This window comes from Notechis scutatus, chromosome 2, assembly GCF_049901735.1.
Source record: "Notechis scutatus isolate UNSWTSFEM ecotype Mainland chromosome 2, rNotScu1.2, whole genome shotgun sequence".
Taxonomy (NCBI): Eukaryota; Metazoa; Chordata; class Lepidosauria; order Squamata; family Elapidae; genus Notechis; species Notechis scutatus.
Window position 1 is genome coordinate 160,707,335 of NC_142010.1, and position 20,939 is coordinate 160,728,273.

Below are 20,939 nucleotides of genomic sequence, written 5' to 3' on the forward strand. Positions count from 1 at the left end.
AAAATAATTCTTTATTGAAAAGGAAGTTATCCAGGTACTAGTCAAAGCAGGGTCTAATATGTCTCCAGGCATACAGCATAGATAAAGGGAATTAGAACCCCTTCCCTTAGTTTGATGTGGATTTCATCAATACAAAGAAGCAACATGTTAATTCCCCCCCCCTTTTTTTTCCTGGAAACGTAGTTGAGAAAAATTTCCCAGGAAGTTTCTTTTGGAACTGGAATTTTTATGGCCTCTTCTCCTCTTGCTATCTCTCCAAGTGGTGACAAGTTTCCAGGCGTCTAGGCTCCAGTCCCCAGTATATCATGTGCAAGTTATACAGATTATCATGTGCAAGTTATACAGATTCAATACAAGACTTAAGATATTCAGGTTACATAAAAAAGGATTACTTGTTTCAACTCCCCCACTTCTTCTTTCATTGAAAAATGGCAGATACACAGATCTGACATATTGCCCTCCTCAAAAAATCCACCTGGAAGACATAAAACATGTGTTACATTTATAACTTAGGATGGTTTGTGAGGGTATTTTAGGTGGATCTTCCATAGTAATGTGGGTGCTTTTACATTGGCTACCCGCTCATTTTGTGAGGAGGGAAGGTGTTTCCAAGCTAGTAAATATCATGTGGATCCACGGTGAGTGCACAAATCAAGGATGTCTTTAATTTCAAAATGTTGTTCCCCATGGACCATAATGGGAGTTGAAGGGGGGGGGGGTCTAAGTTTTGAAGTGATCTCTGGTTTGAGTAGGCTACAGTGAAATACTGGATGAACTTAAGTGTTTGGGAAGTTGAAGCTCTGCTGTAAAAGGATTGATAATTCTGGAGATGGAAAATGGGCCAATGAATTTAGGTCCCAGTTTCTTAGAAGGTTGCAATGGTTTTAGGAACTTTGTAAATAAATATACGTGGACCCAACTTTGAATGGTTTAAGATCACAGCATTTTTGTCCACTTTGAGCTTTAAAAGCCTTTTGTTAGGCTAGTCTGACCACTGGCCAAGTGGTTTGCAAATTATTTATCCACTCCTTAAGCGAGGGAATTTCAGGTTCCTTGGTAGGTAATTCTGGCATGGGGTTGAATTCTTGTCCTGTGGCTACCTGGAATGGGGTGAAACCAGTGCTATTGTTAGGAATAACAAGGTTACCTAACGTAGTTTGGGTAAAATAATATATATAAACTATGATAGTAAGTTTAAGTGTGTGTCTCTTTAAATTGCAAAGCATTTTAATTTTGTGTGCGGTTGTAAAACCGCCATAAGAGGGAGCAAGAGAACCTGCTGGATTGCTGACTATACTGGATTGATGGTTTGCTAACTGCGTGTTCCCTGCTGCTGAGTTTTTGAACGTCGAAGGAAGAAAGGAGGTTTGATTTCTTTATATCTCTACTGCGAGGAGATATATTACTGGACTGATATTTGTAAGTTTACTAACCTCTTTTTCGACACTGGACTTTGCAACTGAATAATCCCCGAACGGACCGAACTAGTGAATGACATATGGACTGTTTGACTATGCTAAAACTCTTACTGGAATAAACTATTTAACTAGCACAGTGTATCTGTTTTACTGAGTGTAAGCTACAAAAACGTTTATCTCACATATTCCACTGTCTGCCTGACTGCCGTGCACATTCTGCTAGGATGTATCCCAAACACTGGTTATGGGCCCAGCTGCACAGTAAGACTAACCAGGATATAACAGGCTAATATAAAGTGAGAGTTGGTGTAGTTACACAATACTGTAAACAGACAGCTGTGTTTTATTAATTATAGTTTAATATCCAGAAAAAGATGGCACAAGTCAATTTACCAAGTTTGTCTCTAATATCCAAACTGGATGGAACAAACTATGTTTCATGGTCTATGAAATGCAGCCTACTTCTACGCAGAGAAGGTTTGTGGAGTATAATTCAAAACCCACCAGAGGTAGATGCTTGGGATCCGGAAGATGAGGATGATGCCCAGAAAATACAAGAATATAAACTGAAGAATGAGCAAGCTCTCTGTATAATAGGACTGACACTCTGTGACCAGCAGCTTGTCCATATTCGTGGAGAAGAAACAGCTGCGAAATGTTGGGAGAATTTAAAGAAGATTTATGTTCAAGACAGTGTAGGAGCACATATAAATCTTACACGGAAGCTGTTCAGAACACATCTTCAAAAGAATGGAGACATGTTGACTCATATGAACACTATGAAGAAGATTTTTCAGGAACTGCATGAAAAAGAACTTATCTTCACAGAACTGCATCAGGTTTATATAATTTTGTCTTCGTTAGATGAGAGTTATGATGACTATGTAACTTCACTGGAAGTACTGCCAAAAGATAACCTCACATTAACTGACATTACTGGCAGATTAATTGAAGAAGCCAGGAGAAGGCTTGAAAGGGATCAACTGAGAAGGGAACAACCACAAGAAGAGAAAGAATCTTCGACAGCCTATACAATTAGAAAATGTTTTAATTGTGGAGGAAAAGGACATTTGGCTAGATTCTGCAAGAAAGGAAAACGCCACAATGCCAGCCAGAATGCTAAAAGGCATCAAAAGGATGAAAAATGTTTAGAGTTAGCCACGAAACTGTGAATAATAATTTATGGGTTGTAGATAGTGGAGCATCGCACTGCATAACGAGTAGATAGGGCAACTAGCAACATAGCTTTCAATATCTTTTTTGAGAGATGGTCACCAGAATTGTGTTTTGATGAGGTGCAGGGTTTTTATAAATCCTAAGTGTCCAGCTATTTTTGAGTCGTGGCATCGTTTCATGAGGTCCATTCTCTGGCTGGCAGGGATATAAAGTTTGTTTTCTACCCAGGTTAGACTGTCTTTGAGTAAGCAAATGTTTTTGTTAGCCTGGAGCCAGTCATCCTTAAGTAGTGCCTCCTTAAATTTGGAAGTCATTGCATTGTCAGTGGTTCTTTCTTCCCTTGTGCTCAGTTGATTTTTGCTCAGTTTCTGACAGTTTCTTGGAAATATAAGCACATAGTTGCAACTCTCCATGTTCATTCTTTTGGAGTAGAACTGCTCCAACTGCTACATTGCTAGTGTCCGCATGAATGACAAATGGTTGTTTAGGGTCTGGGTGTTTCAGGATTGGTTCTGCTGAGAATAGTTATTTAAGTTTTTCGAATGCCAGTTGGCATTCCATCATCCAGGTAAGGCTTCAGCTTCTCTCCCCCCCCCCCCACCTTCATTTTTAACAAGCTCATGATGGGGAGGGCAATATTTGCAAAAGCTGGAATGAACTGACGGTAAAAGTTTGCAAAACCCAGGAAGCTTGCAGTTGTTTGTGAGTATGGGGTGGCTCCCAATCGATGACAGCTTTTACTTTTTGTGGGTCCATCTCTATTCCCTCGTGGGATATTCTGTGTCCCAGGTAATCAATTTTTTCTTGATGGAACTCACATTTAGAGAATTTTGCATACAGTTTGGCATTTTGGAGTTTGGTGAAAACCACTCGGAGTAACTTTATGTGCTCTTCTTTTGTTTCTGTGTAGATTAAAATGTCATTGAGATAAACTAGAACCCCTTTGTACAGAAAATCATGGAGAACCTCATTAATTAGTTGCATAAATACGGCAGGCGCTCCTTGTAGTCCGAAAGGGAGCACTTTAAATTGGTAGCATCCCAGTGGGATGTTAAAAGCAGTCTTCCACTCATCCCCCTCTCTTATTCTGATGCGATAGTATGCCTCTCGTAGATCTAAGTTTGAAAAAAAAAATTCCTTTAGAGAGGTGAGCTAGCATGTCCTTCATGAGGGGAAGTGGGTATATATTGTCCATGGATATAGTGTTCAGGGTACGGAAATCCACACAAAGGCATAGAGAGCAATCTTTCTTTTCATGGAATAATACTGGGGCTGCTACTTTTGGTTGGGTAGGTTTAATGAAACCCCTTTTTAGATTGTTTTCAATAAATGCTCTGAGTTCATTTAGTTCTCTGGGGACATGCAGTACATTTTTCATTTTGGAAATGTAGCCCCTGGCAGGATTTCAATGGCGCAGTCTGTGGTGTGATGAGGTGGGAGTTCATCAGAAACCTCCTCGCTAAATACTTGGGCTAAATCCTGGTACTCTTTGGGGGTGTTAATGAGTGCAGCAGCCTGGCCAGCCATGGATGGTTCTCTGTTCTCTTTTCTTTCCTCCCCGCCCTCTCTGGGATGTTTGCAAATGCTACATGTTTCTGGAAATGTACAGTTCCTCTCTTCCAGTTTATTTTTGAATTCCAGTTCTGTAGCTATGTGAGTCTTAGGACGAGTGGCCCTTCCATGCCTGTGGCTACAATGAACGTGAGCATCTCACTATGGTTCCCCAGTTTTATTTTCAATGGTTCTGTGGCAAAACTGGCAGGCTCCCCCCCCCGCTATAGTCCCATCTAATTGGCAGAAAGCAATTGGGGTTTCCATTTTCCTTAGGTGGATTCCCAATTTCCCTACTAGGAAATTGATTGATTAGGCACCAGGTGCATCCCGAATCCAGTAACGCTGCTACTTTGTCCCCTTTCCCTTGGCTCAGTATAAACAGTCTTAGGGGGTAGAGTGAGTGGTTTGATTGGGTCACTTACCAGCAGGTCATCTTCCGGATCACTTTTAGATTGGCTCAGGTCTCCTTGGGGCATTGGGAATTCTTCCTCTGGGTTTGGGGGGGACCGAAACCTCATAGCTTCTCGGCTTCTAAGAATGGTTTCTTTTCCTCAGGGGTTGGATTTTCCAGGGTTCCCCCCGATGGGTGGTCTGGCTTTCTGGCAGGGTTTTTTGAAGGGCATTCTGCTGCGCAGTGCCCCTCCTTTCCACACTTAAAACAGCCATATGGTCTTGGAATCGGTGGTTGGGGGTTTAAAAAACTCCAGCTTCCCCTGGGGTGGGGATCTTCTCCAAACCCTGCTGCTGCAGTACTAGTTACGGGCCATGTCTATCTCCGCCTCCTCTGCCATCAAGTACCATTCATGCAGAAGGTTTGGAGCCCCATGGGTCAGGCAGCTAGTGTACAGGTTGTCATTGAGTCCAGCTTTGAACCAACAGACTAGGATATCTTCAAGCCAGTTGACTCGGCCAGTCAGGTTGTGAAATTCCTCAGTGTATTTGGCTACAGGGTGATGGCCTTGCTATATGACCCTAATGCGGTCACAGGCTTTTTGATTGACGAGAGGATCTTTGAAGTGGTGGCATAGGGCTGTCATGAATTGATCAAGGTTCCTCAGCTCTGGGGCATTAACGTTGTGGAGGGTTATCATCCATCTGGTGGCTGCCCCTTCTAGGGCCAGGGTGACAACTCGCACTTGGCCCCCCTGGGTCAGGAGATTCCGCTTGTATTCTTGCATATAGGTGAGGACTTGTGCCAGGAAGAATCCCATTTTCTGGGGGTCCCCATCAAATTTCACCCCCAAGGGCAGGATCTTTCTCTGCAGTTGTATGTCTCTGGGTTGGCCAGGATTAATCCTCTGCTCTGGAATGGCAAGGGGTCAGGTACTTGGCACTGCTGATGGTTCTCTGGCTTGTTCCATTGCTCGATCATTCTCAGCTGGATTGGGGTGATGGCTCAGTTTCTCTCAATTTCTGGTTCACTCGCTCTCCTTCATTGGTGACCTGGTTCATCCCACACATTGAGGCCCTCCAGGGCTTCCCTCATGAGACAATTTATGTACTATTTCAGTCGGTCATCTTCTAGTGGTTCCTTGACCCATTCTTCCTGATCAGAAAGGGCCTCCAGCTCCATTTTCCACCCGGGTTTACGGTTACCACGGGTGAGGGTTACTCTCTTGGTTCTTCCATCCCAGCTGTCTCTCTTCCCTATGCCTATAGACCATCGGGGCTTCGTGGAATTTTCTCAGGCAGCTTCGATGTCTTCGATGGGACACACAAAGCCAGTGTCTGGCTGGGTAGTTGCCGAACTTTCTCCCCAGCATTCAATTTCCCCTTGCTCCTTGCTATGTTCAGACATTTTTACAGGGTTCCCTTGGTAGACTGAAGTTCTTTTTTGGAAAGAGAAAAAAATTTCCTCTCCGGGTTGGCCACTATTGCAGACCCTGCTTTCTGTAAGGCCCAGACTCTCTCCCCTTCAAATGATAAGAATGAACTTCTGAAAACTGGGTATTTCAAAAGGAATTCTGTATTGAAAAGGAAGTTATCCAGGTACGAGTCAAAGCAGGGTCTAATATGCCTTCAGGCATACAGCATAGATAAAGGGAGTTAGAACCCCTCCCCTTAGTTTGATGTGGATTTCGTCAATACAAAGAAGCAACATGTCAATCCCCCCCCCTTTTTTTTTCTGGGAATGTAGTTGAGAAAAGTTTCCCAGGAAGTTTCTTTTGGAGCTGGAATTTTTATGGCCTCTTCTCCTCTTGCTATCTCTCCAAGAGGTGACAAGTTTCAAGGTGTCTGGGCTCTAGTCCCCAGTTGTATATCATGTGCAAGTTATACAGATTCAGTACAAGACTTAAGATATTCAGGTTACATAAAAAAGGATTACTTGTACCAACTCCCCCCCCTTCTTCTTCCATTGAAGAATGGCAGATACACGGATCTGACACAATGGTTGGAAATTAATCAAAGAAAGAAGCACCCTGTAATTAAGGAGAAACTTCCTAATAGTGAGGACAATTAACCAGTGGAACATTTTTCCTTCAGAAATCATGGGTGCTCCATCAGTGGAGGTTTTTAAGAAGAGACTATAAAAGTCACTCAGTGCTGGGATTCAGCTGGTTCATACCAGTTCAGGAGAACCAGTAGTTAACTTTCTGAGTAGAAAGAGTAGTTTGATGAAATCAAACGAAGAGTAGTTTGATGAAATCTCCTTCCAACAGCCTGTTATAGGAAAATTCCAATAAAGAGGAACAGACAAACCACAAACAATAATTCTTACTTTAAGATCAGAAGTTTAGAAGTTCTGGTTTGAGCTTCTTCAGCGACAGACCAAAACCTGCGATTGTGTGCAGTTTCAATCTGTGCTCACCACTGGAGTGCCCTGAGCTGGCTAATTTCGGGGCTCAGCCACTCTGTAGAGGTGGTGAAGAGGGGGGAGACTGCCAGCAGGGTCAAGGAGAGTAGCATCTCTCCTCCCCAGCTGGCCATTACTGCGTTTCCCAAAGGCGGTTGCAGCGGTGGTCAGAAATGGCCACCTCAAAGAAGAACTCGACCAGAAAAGAATGTGCAGGAGGAAGATAAGAAGAGAAAGTTTTGGCTGACTGGGTTGAATTGAAAAAGCAACAATATAAGGTACCCTAGAATTTGAATTATAAAGAACAACATTGATTCCAAAGAAGACTTTGAAGTGGCGAATGAGAGAGGGAAGGGAAAGGATTTGGTTTTTTTTTCTTTTCTTCCCTATATTGACAACTAAGAGATTTAAGCAAGAAACCGGCGAAAATCCACTTTGACATTAACATTTAAGCTGAAAATAAAATGTCAAAGGGATAATAAAGATTTCTGGATTCTCAAAAACTTTTAAAAGAAGGAAAAAAACAAAAGGGTGAGATCTGGAAAAATGGAGGAGACCACCTGAAAGTGAAAGGAATTAACAGTGAAACTTTAGCAAGATTCCTAAAAGATACATTTTAACTGAAACTTTGTAACAAGATAAGAGAACCCCAGGAAGAGAAAGTGGAAAAAAGAAGCAAGAAGAAACAGCTTTGGATTATTTGGATTACTTGGTGATTTTTGGATTTTTGGCTATTGGATCTAAAGGACTAAAATTAATTGGGTGGTTGTTTAAAAGTTTTAAAATTGGTATCACTCTTGGAAGAATTGAGAAGGAACTTAAAAAACAGAAAGAAGATGCACAGGAAGGAAGAGGTTCTTTTGGCTTCATATTTCAATTTTTAGAAATGGAGATCCTGAACTATGAGAAACAACAAGAAATGCCTGTAGAACAAGAAGGGCGGGACAAAGAAGAAGCCATCTTCAATGACCAAGTATTTCTATGTGGGGAAAAGAAAGGAAAGGGGGGAAAGATAGTGGAAAATTTAAGATCTGAAAAAACAACAAGAATAGTTTGAAAAGTAATTACAACATTAGGAAGAAACAGAAGAGAGGATTACAGAAGAGAATCAGAATTAGAGAGAGAAGGGGTCAAAAAAGGAAGGGAGAAGAAGAGGGGGAAGAGGGAAAGGAAAAGAAATTATAAAGGACAGAAACAGGACATAGAGAAACAGGGAAAGCGTACAAGGATTAAGGGTATAAGCCTATTTAAAAGGTACAGAGATAATGAGTGAAAACTTAATTGAAAGGGGGATTCTGCAAGGGTACATAAGATGGCATTGTTATATTAGAAATAGAAATGAACTTTGAAAATATGAAACAAGTGTGATTAAAATGATAGATAAAATACTCCTTGTAATGTAATGGAATGTTTAATAAATAAATGAAATAAAGAGAATGAGAGAATGAAATTAGGAAAGGAGGGGAACATTTTAATTATTATAAATGTGTTATAAAAATTTAAGTGAAGAGGAATATGAAAGAGACATGAAAAAATTATGGAAATATTATAAGTGTTCCTAGAAGTATGACACCCTATTGAAAAGAAATGTTAAAGATGTCAAAGATTATAACTAACATTAATGATAGAGCTGAATTGGAATAGAATAAGTATTTTATTTATTATTGTTATACAGTATATATATTTTCTCTTTAAGAACTTAGTGCGTATTTTAAGAATGTACCAAGCAGAATTCAACTGGAAGTTATGTGTTATATTGAATGTTATAATTGTAAAGGCATAAATTGAAGTTTAAATAAGAGTTGAATGGATAAAAATTAAAAGATACAAAGGTGTCATACTCCAATTAGTAACTACAGGGAAAAAATTTCTTTAATGAGAAAAGAAAATATGAAATTGAAACAGGACAGACAAAGTATAAATATAATGACTAGAAAGGTATTGAAACTTAGAAAAAGATATATACATATAATTGAATTTAAAAAGGAATGAGATAATTAAAAGTAAGATTGAGAAAACTAAGGGAAGGGAAAAATTATTGAGAAAATGTTAAAATAGTAATAAGATATGGAATAGAATACAAAGATGAATATGAAATTGAATTTGTGTCTGTATGGAGAAGTGATAACCCGGGTCCATGCTATTCTCAAAAAAAGAAAATTTACTTGTATTATGTTTTGTGAAAACCCAAATAAATTTTTTATAAAAAAATAAGATCAGAGATTTATTGTTTCTAATAATTTGGAACTAAATAAATAAATAAAAGATATAATAGCAATAATGCACTTACATTAACAAGCCATTGCAATGAGGTCCAGAGATATAGCAGTTCCTTCAAGGATTGCTATTAGGCAGAGGACACCATTCTTGTCTCAAGCCACATTGTTTATACTTTCTTTTTTACTGACATACCATTCCACAGTTTCACTTCCCTGTTCTTTCTTACTGACCGTCACCTTCTATAAACACCTGTGTACATTTGAAGCTCTCAGACACTTGTTACTTTCATTTCCTCATTTCCCAGCATCACGACTTTTCCTGCTCTAAATATATCCATTTAAGTACATACTCTGTAGAAGTCAGCATATCACACAAGTCAGCATATTATAGATATCTCCAGCAAATTTTGCAATTGTCTTAGTTTAAAACATTGGTTCATCAAGGCCCACAAGACTCCACCTTGACCTTATTACCTGCAACTTTCCAATGGATATATTCCTCCCCTTTCAGTCCTCCCTTTCTGATCATGAGATCAACACAAACCAAAGTGTCCAAAACATTATATGTATATAACTAAAGCCAAAATTCTTCATTTAAGATGAAGGCAGACAGTTACTTTGATTAGGAGCATTTCAGCAAAATATCTGTGGAGGGATTGCATTAGGCAGGCTGAAAGGTCTGCAGCCTTTTCATGGTGGCATGCATTGGCTTGCTGTCTGACTGTTCAGGTAGATCTCTTCATTAGTGTCCTGAAAAAAGGGGTGTGTGTTAGCACCAATTTTATTGAAGGGGTTCTAGTCAATGTAGAGGAAGAAGAAGAACAAGAGCATTCAGTAAGTACAGAAGTGGCAGTATGAGGAACAACTACCATAAAAGGAATCAAATAGGGCTTGGAGGCTGTAGGTGTAGGGCAGGGCAGTGATGATTCAGACCAAAGGCATGAGTCCTTTCCTGATGCAGGCTGTTTCCTGCAATCATTGCTGGGCTTCCATGAAACTGTTCTTTTGCTATTCGTTGATGGTAGGCAAAGGTAAGGTTACTCGATGTAGGCATGGTTTTAGGTGAAGGTTGTATGGAGAGCGGGGGTAGAAGCACTTGCCTCCCTGTTGGGCAAAGCTTCAGTCTTTGCCTTGTTGCAGCCAGGTGACCTGAGCTGAGGGGCTTCCTTGTCTAAGGCTGATACCTTCTTACAGTGTGAAGTGTGCACCCAAGAGGCCAGATGTTGACACTTCACAGCAGCATTGGTGGTCAAGATGATCTGGAATGGACCCTTCCAATGAGGAGCCAGGCAGTTCTTTCATTGAAATACCTTCACCAAGGAGCGCACTTCAAATTTTTTAGCAAGGGCTCTCTGCCCTAATGACTGGCTGGGTGGGTGTGGCTGGGTGGGTGTGGCTGGGTGGGCATGGCATGTCATTGGGTGGGCATGTGATCAGGTGGGCATGGCTAGGTGGTCATGTGACTGGGTGGGTGTGGCCAACTTGACACCACTTCTTTGCCCTAATTACCTAAAAAAAGATATATACCAAAAAGTTATTTACTATTTCATGCATTTAATACTTAAATAAAAGACTGAGTGAAACCAGGCTTAATAGCAGTGACTGTGAGAGGGATCTTGGAGTCTTAGTGGACAACCAGCTAAATATGAGCCAGCAGTGTGCAGAGGCAGCCAAAAAGCCAATGCAATCCTAAGTTGCATTAACAGAGGGATACAATCAAGATCAAGCAAGGTGCTAATACCACTCTATAAACTAAAGCCTTAGTAAGACCACACCTAGAGTACTGCATCCAGTTTTGGTCACCACAGTATAAAAAGATGTTGAGACTCTAGAAAGAGTGCAGAGGAAAGCAACCAGCATAGTTACATCGCAGGGAGTTAGAAGAAGAGAAAAGTTGCTGTTATAATTAAAATAAATGATAGGAGGAGAGGTGGAGAGGAAAGATAAACCATAGAGTAAATCATAGAGAAAGAAAAAAATGGAGAAAGGAAAGATTGGAGAAATAGGAGGAAAACAACCCACAGCAAACTTGGCACACAGAGAGAAGCTCAGCTGCACCCGAGAGGCCTACCCAAGAGCTTGGAGGCCCATTGAAGTGAGGTGAGCAAACCAACGAAGAACAAGGGAAGTCGGTGAGTGAGTGGGGCCCAGCTCTGGAGCAGGGAGGTAAACTATCCGTGGGGCAGAGAGGAGAGCCACTGAGGGCAAAGCAGCGACCAGCAGAAGAGAAGTTCCTCATTTCCGACTTTCCTGCTCTAAATATATCCATACAAGTACATACTCTGCAGAAACATATCGCACAAGTCAGAATATTATAAATATCTCTAGCACATTTTGCAATTATGTTAGTTTAAAAGTTTGATTCATCAAGACCCACAAGCCTCCACCTAGGCCTTATTACCTGCAACTTTCCAATGGATATAGTCCTCCCTTTTCAAGCCTTTTGTTTTTCCCACCTTATGGAGTTAATCCTGTCAGGAAGGAGGCATTCTGGTGTGCCTGTGCATGTTGTTTCTAGCCTAATCCTGCTTATCTTTATTGACCTGCTTAAGTGTTTTCAGAAACTGCCTCTGGGGTTAAACCTTGGTACATAGTAACAGCCCTAAATGGTTCTTGGCAATATGCCCAGACTTTCTATAGCCTGAGAGGCTTCTCTGGAGTTTTTTTCCTTTGCTGGTACTTTTATTTTGGGCTTGACATTCTTAAAGGGGAAGGGTTGTTTTAAGCTTTTTACACTGCTTTAGTGGTTCCAGGTACTGTCCTTTTGGGTGTACTTCCAACATGGCTGAATCCCCTCCCAGCCACTCCTGTCCCCAATTATGGGTGGGAGGGGGCGATCACGCCCCTCTTTCTTCCCTGGATCCATAATCTTCTCTAAATGGAGCAATCTGGCTAGTCTATGGCTTGTTTGTTTGTTTGTTACAAAAAAATTACCTCAGCAATGAGGTAATCTTTTTGGACTGCAACTGATTGCTTGATCAAGTTAAGTAATGACTGAGAAGCAGGATGCAAGCTTGGCACTCTCTCTGGTTTTTTTTTACTGCCTTTCTGGGGGCATGTGATCTTATCTTGTGAGGTGAGTGATATCAGCTGTTATCTTTAAGTGGTGCAAATGGATCTAAGGATTGCTTATCCTGGGTGGGAAAGGCTCCTTTGTCAATTCACTGAGCACATGAGTCTCTTGTGTCTTGGGATTCTTCAGTCATCCAGGTCATGGTTGCCCCAAAGGTGCTTTTTTCAAGAGGCAGCTGGACTTTCTTGGTTGCTCACTGATAGTAAGATTTTTTAAAAATAGGAGGTTGGGGTGTGGATCCTCCATCCAATTTGTTTTAGTTTTCTCTCATGATAATAAGGCTTAGTAGCATGGCACCAGGCCAGGAAGTTTATTTAGATATCTGTGACATGTACTAATTTTATTGTGATCCTGACAACTTTGTGAGTGCAGAACCTGGGTCCCCTAAATACTTCATTAATTTGTTTTTTTTAGCTCGGCATTTTGTAGCCCAAGTATGCCCATCCACTTTCTGGAGAGCTTAAATGACCTCTCTGCTAAAGGATTTCACTTTATGAGCAAGAGTTGGCTGCTGACAGCTACTGCATTTTAACTATTTTAATTCCTCAAGGTGCTCTGGCACCCTGCCTGATTTGTAGGTTGCAGGTATTGCTGATGAAAAGGAAGGACAGAATGGTTTAGGTTTTCATGATGGCTGTGACTGTCATTGATCTTCAGTGTGTATTCCCCCATTTCTAATCTAATGATTGGTATTTAGGGCAGCTTTTTGAAAGCAAAGAAGCTTTTTGTAATTTTGTACAGGTAGTCTTTGATTTACAACAGTTCATTTAGTGATGATTCAAAGTTACAATGGCACTGAAAAAAGTGACTTATGACCATTTTCACACTTGTAACCATTGCAGCATCCCCACAGTCATGTGATCAAAATTTAGATGGTTGACAATTGTCTCACATTTATGACTGTTGTAGTCTCCCAGAGTCATGTGATCCTCTTTTGCAACTTTCTGACAATCAAAGTCAATAAGAAGGCCAGATTCGCTTAACAGCTGTATTATTAACTGAACAACTGCAGTGATTCACTTAACAAATTTGGCAAGAAAAGTTGAGAAATGGGGCAAAATTCACTTAATAGATTACTCACTTAGCAACATAAATTTGGGCTCAACTATGGTCATAAGTCGAGGAGAGGCTGGACAATGTGAGGCGCCCCTCGAGTGGGCCACGCTCACCCAGTCATATGACCACTCAGCCACGCCTACCTAGCCAGTCATTAGGGTAGAGAACTGGTTACTAAATTATTTGAATCCCACCACTGCAATCATGTATCTGAAATGATATAGCTTCTCCTGCTTGAGCAGAGGGCTGGACTAGAAGACCTCCAAAGTCCCTTTCAGCTCTATTCCATTCCATTCCATTCTATACTTTTTCTTAACCCACCCCCACCCCCACCCCAAAAATACCAGCAAATAATGTGATCCAAAGCATAATTCTCTGATCCCAAAACATTTTGGTGCCTAAGATGGAAATTCCCAGTAGTGGTCTCTGTGAAATTAATTATGATTGAAATTGTTAACATTATATTTGTCTGAATGTTCCACTGCCTGGGCTTGGCTACCTTTCCTGTCTTAAGACCAGTTATGGTTTATTTGTATGTTTTTTTAGGAAAGGGTTATGTTGTATAGGAGATAATTTTCCTGGAAAAACAAATGCTTATTCACTGTCCCAAGAGCAGGGTGAACCAGGACATGCATATCAGAGAGACAGTGGGACTCCATTCCTATCCATTTTTCATCCAGTGGGAATAGGAGGAGCTGAAGTCTTTGCAGTTACAATAAACTCTGGAATGAGATCATGAAAGATTCCTCCCCCCCCCCACTTTTCTCCTCATTCCATTGAGATGATGATATTGAAGCTTTCTAACTTTTCTTAATTAAATTTTGAAGACAAGCCAAATAAGAACATTTAGGAGTGGTTAGGAACTCTGGCCAAAATAGGGGATTAGTTGAAGGGGAAAGAAGCACATCTGCAGTGAAAAGAAGCAGAGTTCATGGACAGCAGTGAGTGGAGAGGGTTGTATCCCAAAAACAGAGGGTGATTTTCATAGGAGATGATGCAGATGCAATTAACTTAACAAAAATCAGAAAATAAATGAATGGATAGGAGAGAAGGATGGAAAGTAATGTAATGTTATCTTCAACTCAAATTATTTGGTTTTCAGATAGAGCAGTTGAACAGCTTAGAAAGGAGATTAAGGAACCTTTAATTGCCATTGTACATCAGTGAGTGAAAGGGAAGGATCTGTAAGATGTAGGTCAGGAACTTCCATTTATTTTCATTCTTTCTCACTTTGCAGGGATGGTGGCCTGTGGAACTCAGATGTTGCTGTGCCTTCTAGCTACTGTTGTCCTGCCATCTGGTGAGTAATGTAACACTGGCAAAGTACAACACTTCTTCTGTTCCACCTTAAATTTGTGTTAGCCAGTGGTATATTTTTTTAAAAAATGGATTACCTCCAGAGGCAGGATTTGTAGAATGACTTAACTACAGATTATGGAGTCTTTCCTTTTCTCTTTAGTGTAGTTTCTATGGTAGGAAAAATGATGGATTGAAAGATTGGAAAATCCATGTGGATTGTGATACCATCTCTCCCCTTCCCTGCACAAAATGTGAAGGAGGCAAGATGTTTACACAGCCTGAGACTGTGCAAGAGCTTCCTTAGATAAACTTGTGAGTTTATATAGTGTGTGTTCATACCAAACCAGAGAAGCTACCCTACACCTCAGTATATTGTGAAAATGAATTATCAATTATCATTTATTTTGTTACATACTGAAATGAAACAGAAAAAAGCTCTATGTGTTATTTGCATCTTACAAGTGATATACATTAACTTCTCCCAAAGGATTCTGTAGGAAAAAGGAATATAGTGGGCACTAAGTTGGGGTCCTGCATGGCTGTGAATGTGTGTCTTTAAATGTAGTTGAATTCACAAGTTAAGTTTGTCATAATGTGCCTTGTTTGATTTGGCTCAGTACTTTGTGTGAGCCATGATGTGATTTATAAATGTATTGTTAATGCTTAATGCATTAACAAGCTTGTTATCCCAATGGTAGGTTATTCAAGAAATCATGGTAAATAAACCATGGTTTAATATAATGTGTAAATCCTCCTTGTGTTGCCTCTATTGCTTCACTTATACTGTGTGATCTTAGAAATTGATTAAATTCATAGACCTACTTTAAATTAACTGTTTTTGAGCTTTCAGTATAATTATTTTAAGAATTTTTTTTCTAAGAAATTATTGGGACCTATTCTATGGGATGGCTGGAATATTTCAAATAGAAAATGCTTAGATTTATGACTCAGTAACAACTCCAATTATTCATTCAAAGACACAGGATGATTAAACTAATATAAAACAATATATAGCTGTAGTTTTTGTTTGCCAATTCCTGAATTCTCGAACATAATTCTGCTTTATAATTTCACCCTATACAGGGTGAGTAGTGCCTTTGCATGCCCAACAAAATGTCTTTTCTGAGGAATAATAGTTTCCAGGACATCTTTGCTGAATCCATTTTTTGTTTTTTTGGAGCTGAGAGTTCTTTGGTGTTTTTAATAAATGTTTATTTTTAAAAGTGTAGATGATGGCATTTGAGCTTGGAAAAAAACACACTGGCAGTAAGTCCAAAGAAATTATGGCACCCCAAAAGCTACAAGCCTATCTGCCAAATATGAAAATTTCAAATTGCCCCCATCTCTGCTTCTATTCAGTATTAATTTAGCTACTAGAATATTATGGGCTGAATCATCTAACACAAAATTGTTGCATAATTCAAAATTTTCTTTTTCTTCAGAATTCAAGATAGATATGGGGACTTTTTATGTTTGGAAACTATTACTAAGATAGGGAGAAGAGAGTTAGCTGTGATATTTTACAGTGATGCTAATTTTGATTAGAGAAATTTACTCTCATAAGAATATGGCCATCAAACATTTACTAACAAGGAACATTATGTCTTTTGCCATCATTATATATTGCAGTCATGATCCTTGACCACTTTCCTTCTTTTGCAAGTAGCAAAGATAGAGAGAACTAATACATCTTCCCACTATGCTTTTCCCCTCATAAAATGAGAAAATTCATTCTCCTGCTCACAGATATTTTAATGTAAAGAAAAAATAAATTATAAGAACCAATTGAGTCATCTATGTGATATCTTGCTTTAACTATATTTTCTAAGTATCTTGGAATAGATGTTGTTCCTTGCAGCTGCCCGATCCAAATGCTACCGTTTACCATGAAAGTTAAACTATACAAAATGAAAACCAATAATGGGATTACAATGGCTAAGATAATACTTCTTTAGCAGCCTGAAAACATAGTTCCATAACCCAAAAAGTAAGGGAAAGAAACTATGGCTTTTTTGTAACAATTATTTTATGTTCATGTATATAAATAACATTTTTTCTTTCTATTTAGAGTGGCTTTTGCTGGGAGTTGTTGCTCAAACAACAGCAGGTACATTTTAATTGGTTTTGTACTAATACCTGATTTGTAATTTTATGGAAATTCTGACCTAATTTCATTCATAATATTAACCTCTGTGATATAATATTGACTTTAATATTGACTTAATATAACTTTGATATCTATAGGCATCAAGGCATCAAGGCTAAAGCATCAAGCTAAAAATCCAGAGACTAGGAATTCTAGTCCTGTTTGTAGGCACAAATCTAGCTGGGTGATCTTTCTCACAGCCCCAAGAAGGAGACAATGGCAAACTATTTCTGAAAAACCTTGCCAAGAAAACTTCAGGCACGAATCTAGGCAATCACCGGGAATCAAGACTGCTTCGAAGACGCACACACATACACACATACATTTTTTTGAAAAGTGATTCAAATCACTGAGTCCTTCATTCTGAAGAATTATGGGTTTGGCCTCAGTGTAAATCCATAGTTTTGTTTAGAGATGTGAGTTGAAAATAGAGGCAGCTACTCTATATTCTCTTGTACTATCTGCTCTGTTTCCTAAAATTCATATAGTTAGAGGTCTGAACTGAAGTTGATCAAACTGTTAAAGATGAAAACTTTTCCCTATCAGTGGAATTTTTGGCTGAAATTGCTACTAAATTTCTTATTTCAATCAGGCTTAGCTGGAGGATGATCTCATTTTTTTCTCTCCAGATTTCGTAATTCATTTCTTAATCCACTTAATGCTCTTGTAACTGCACCGCACGGTGTAGCTTAATGATTTAACTGATTAAAAGCTTTGTTCTCTTTTTCATTTTTTAAAATTATTATTCACAAATTGTGGTTAAGCTGATTCATTCTTTTCAGCAGCCTGCCCCAGGTAATGAAGCTTCTCTATTAATACTTCCTCCGCTTGTTGCCTTGTCTGGAGAAGGGCTGTTTTCCTGAGTGGGCTGCCACTTTTTAGTAGGTTCTTTAACTGTTTCCCTGGGTCTTTGCTCTTTTTCTTCTTTCTTATCCTGAGTATGGGATTTACTCAAGTCTGCTGTAAGGACTTTGGTGGGGGTGCCTGTAGCCCGATGTTGTGCTTGCAGAAAGACAGCTATATCTTTTCTCAATGTCTCTACATCGTGTTGGATGGTTGTGTTAGTTGTTCAAATATTGAGACAACTGTTTACGCTGTGAGAAGCCATTGCTTTGACATAAACTCTGTTGTATTCTCCCATGGTAAGCTCTCCACACCCTGAATTAGTTTGTTGCTAAACCTTTTAGTCTTTATCTCAGTCTCCATATCGACTGTAGCTGGACTAATTGTTTGTGAAAATATCTGGCTGTCATTTTGCCCCCCCCCCTCCCCTGATCAGAAAAGTCCAGTATCTGCTGTTTTGTCAGATCTCCTTGCAGGTCCCGTTCTAACCTCTCAAGGTTGTTGGAAATGAAGCGGGGGGGGTAATTTTACTCAGGATGGGATTTTACTAGTTCTGACCGGTTCTATAGAGCCCCTTGTTAGCTTTCTAAGCAGTTCTGAGAACTGGTTGTTAGAAGAAATCTCCTTTTGTTTTTTTCCATCCTTATTACATTCTTGGCAGTATGCCTAGACTTACTATCTCTGAAGGAGATTTTTTTTCTTTCCTGGTACTTTCTTAAAGGGGAAGGGTTGTTTTAAGCTTTTTACACTGCTGTTGGGAGGAAATACTCCCCTGGAAATATTTCCAGCCAGCATGCAATGATCAGCACTTTGAAGAAATAATTGAATAATGAAGCAGAGCTGCGGAAATAAGCTTTTTAATGACAAGGAACCAAGATGAGTGACATTCAGCAAGGCTTCTTAGCTAGCTAGAAAGATTGACATTCAAACGTGAGTTTACATACCCTTTCTGAGTTTTGGTCTAAAACTGGTTTTTGGTGAAGTTTAATTCTGTGCTTGGTGACGTTTAATCCTGTGTTTATTGATGGGATAATTTTCCCTATTCAGCTTTGTTTGGAAGGAAAAAGGTTAGTCTCTGTTCCTGAAAAGAAACTGGGTTGAGAAATCTGGCTAGTTTCTGGGTCTATTTGTTCTGGTAATTGGTTTAACAAGCAACAGCTACTTAATTATTTGTATTGTGTTTGCATTTTTTCCTGCCTCATGGTTTCTTTTTCTGTCTGGGGAAGGGGTCTTCCTTCACTGCTTTAGTGGTTTCTGGCACTGTCCTTTTGGGGTGTACTTCCAAGAGGCAGGATGCAAGCTTGGCACTGATTTTTTTACTGCCTTTCTGGGGGGCATGTGACCTTTCCTTAAATATGAATGATTTCCTTAGGATATCTTATGAGGTGAGTGAGATCAGTTGGTATCTTTAAGTGGTACAAATGGATCTAAGGCAGGGGTGGGCAAACTTTTTGGCTCGGGGGCCTCATTGACTTTTAAAAATTTGACAGACGGGCCGCCACCTGGTGTCGAAATGCCTGTCATTACAAGTCAAAATCAAATGAATGCAATCATTCAATCATTCACATCAAACCTTAATTCTGTACCAATCTTCGGCAGGCCGGATTAAAAAGACCAACGGGCCGGATGTGGCCCGCGGGCTGTAGTTTGCCCACCCCTGATCTAAGGATTGCTTCTCTTGGGTGTGCTCTTTCTGGAGAGCTTAAATGACCTCTCTGCTAAAGGGTTTCGCTTTATGGGTAAGAGTTGGCTGCTGATAGTTATCATTGCACTTTAACTATTTTAATTTCTCAAGGTGCTCTGTCACCCTGCCTGATTTGTAACTCTGGCTTGCAGGTATTTTTAATCTAATGATTGGTATTTAGAGCAGCTTTTTGCAAGCAAAGAAGCTTTTTGTACTTTTGTACAGGTAATCCTTGACTTACAAGAGTTCATTTAGTGACCATTCAAAGTTACAATGGCACTGAAAAAAGTGACATGACCGTTTTTCACACTTACGACCGTTACAGAATTCCCACTGTCATGAAAGGCCAGGCGAAGAGAAGCACCACTTGATGTGAGTGACGTTGAGTTGGCCACACCCACCCAGTCACATGATGAAGCCACACCCATCACAGAAGCCACAGAACCGGTTGTTAAAAATTTTAATCCCACCCCTAGTTTTACTTACAGATCTCTTGCCAGCAAAGTGCTCCTCAATTCTTGGTTGTTTTGCAGTCTTCAATGATGGGAGAAATCCCGGGCTGGCACCATAGTGCTTCTTCCTTTTTCCTGTGCCTTATTGACTAATAACAAAAACTTTTCTCTGTGTGTGTAGTCTACACTGTTATCTTTTCTGAAAAATATCATTTAAATAAAAAAGAAGAGTACTAAAAATGGGAGTACTAAAAGTTGATAAAATAAATTAAAACCAAGAGGAGCTTCTGCTCCAGCAGCAGCAGCCAAAGCATAATTGCAATACAAATCTTTACATCACATATATTATAGCTTCTTCCAAAGGGTCTTGGCATACATGGTTTGGAGAAGATATCAATTCCTCTCTTACTCCACACCTTTTTTCTTTTCATTCATTCCTTTCTTGCTATCTTTATTTATTCTATTTTTCTCAGTCAGACCAGGAGTCACTTGCAATACAAAAAGCATGAATATTCTAGATGTATTTCAGAATAAAAAAGTAGAGTGAAAGGGCAATAAAATGAGAATGGGAATAAGATTTCATCAGCACATCTGACTATGCTAATATGTTAATCAAATGTGCATTGCTGTCACTGCTGCATTGTTGCAACCAATCTTGTTTCAGGGCCTCTGGAATCACCCACAGATCCAGACAATGACTTAGGTGAGTTCTTCTTATTTTTTCTACATCTATGGTAAGCATCTGGGCTGACTCCAGAGGTTGTATTCAGAAGGTTCTGACCAGTTCTGGAGAACAGGCAGTGGAAAATTTGAGTAGTTCAGAGAACCGGTAAATACCACCTCTGATTGGCCCCGCCCCATCTATTCTCTGCCTCCCAAGTCCCAGCTGATCGGCTGGGTCTTTTTTTGTTACCCTGCACAAGAGAATGGAGCTGGAAAGCACGTTAGTGGGGTGGGGAGGAAATAGGGATTTTGCAGTAACCTTTCCCCAGGAGTGGGGTGGGAATGGAGATGTTACAATATCCTTCCCCTGTCACGCCATATCCACCAAGCCACATCGTGCCCACCAAGCCATGCCCGCAGAACTGGTAGTAAAAATTTTTGAATCCCACATGTATGGCTTTCAACAGAGTTGGAAGGGACCTTTAAAATCTTCTAGTCCAACTCACTACACAAGCAGGAGACACTATACCATTCCAGATAAGTGGCTGTCCAGTCTCTTCTC

The 20,939-nt window shown here is 39.9% G+C and overlaps 1 protein-coding gene across 5 annotated transcripts in view; it reads left to right on the forward strand.

Moving 5' to 3' along the window:
- The first annotated feature begins 14,065 nt into the window (after window positions 1-14,065).
- Window positions 14,066-20,939, forward strand: part of MFAP5 (microfibril associated protein 5) — a 62,369-nt gene continuing 55,495 nt past the window's right edge. The window contains exons 1-4 of one of the 5 annotated variants that reach the window (XM_026687373.2): window positions 14,066-14,231; window positions 14,528-14,590; window positions 16,658-16,696; window positions 20,379-20,417. In XM_026687373.2, the coding sequence (XP_026543158.1) occupies window positions 14,222-14,231; window positions 14,528-14,590; window positions 16,658-16,696; window positions 20,379-20,417 (151 nt within the window). In that variant the 5' untranslated portion in view covers window positions 14,066-14,221. Of the gene's footprint in view, window positions 14,351-14,526; window positions 14,591-16,657; window positions 16,697-20,378; window positions 20,418-20,939 lie in introns of all 5 variants that reach the window. The other 4 variants (XM_087957130.1, XM_087957131.1, XM_026687376.2 and 1 more) reach the window with 4 other exon arrangements.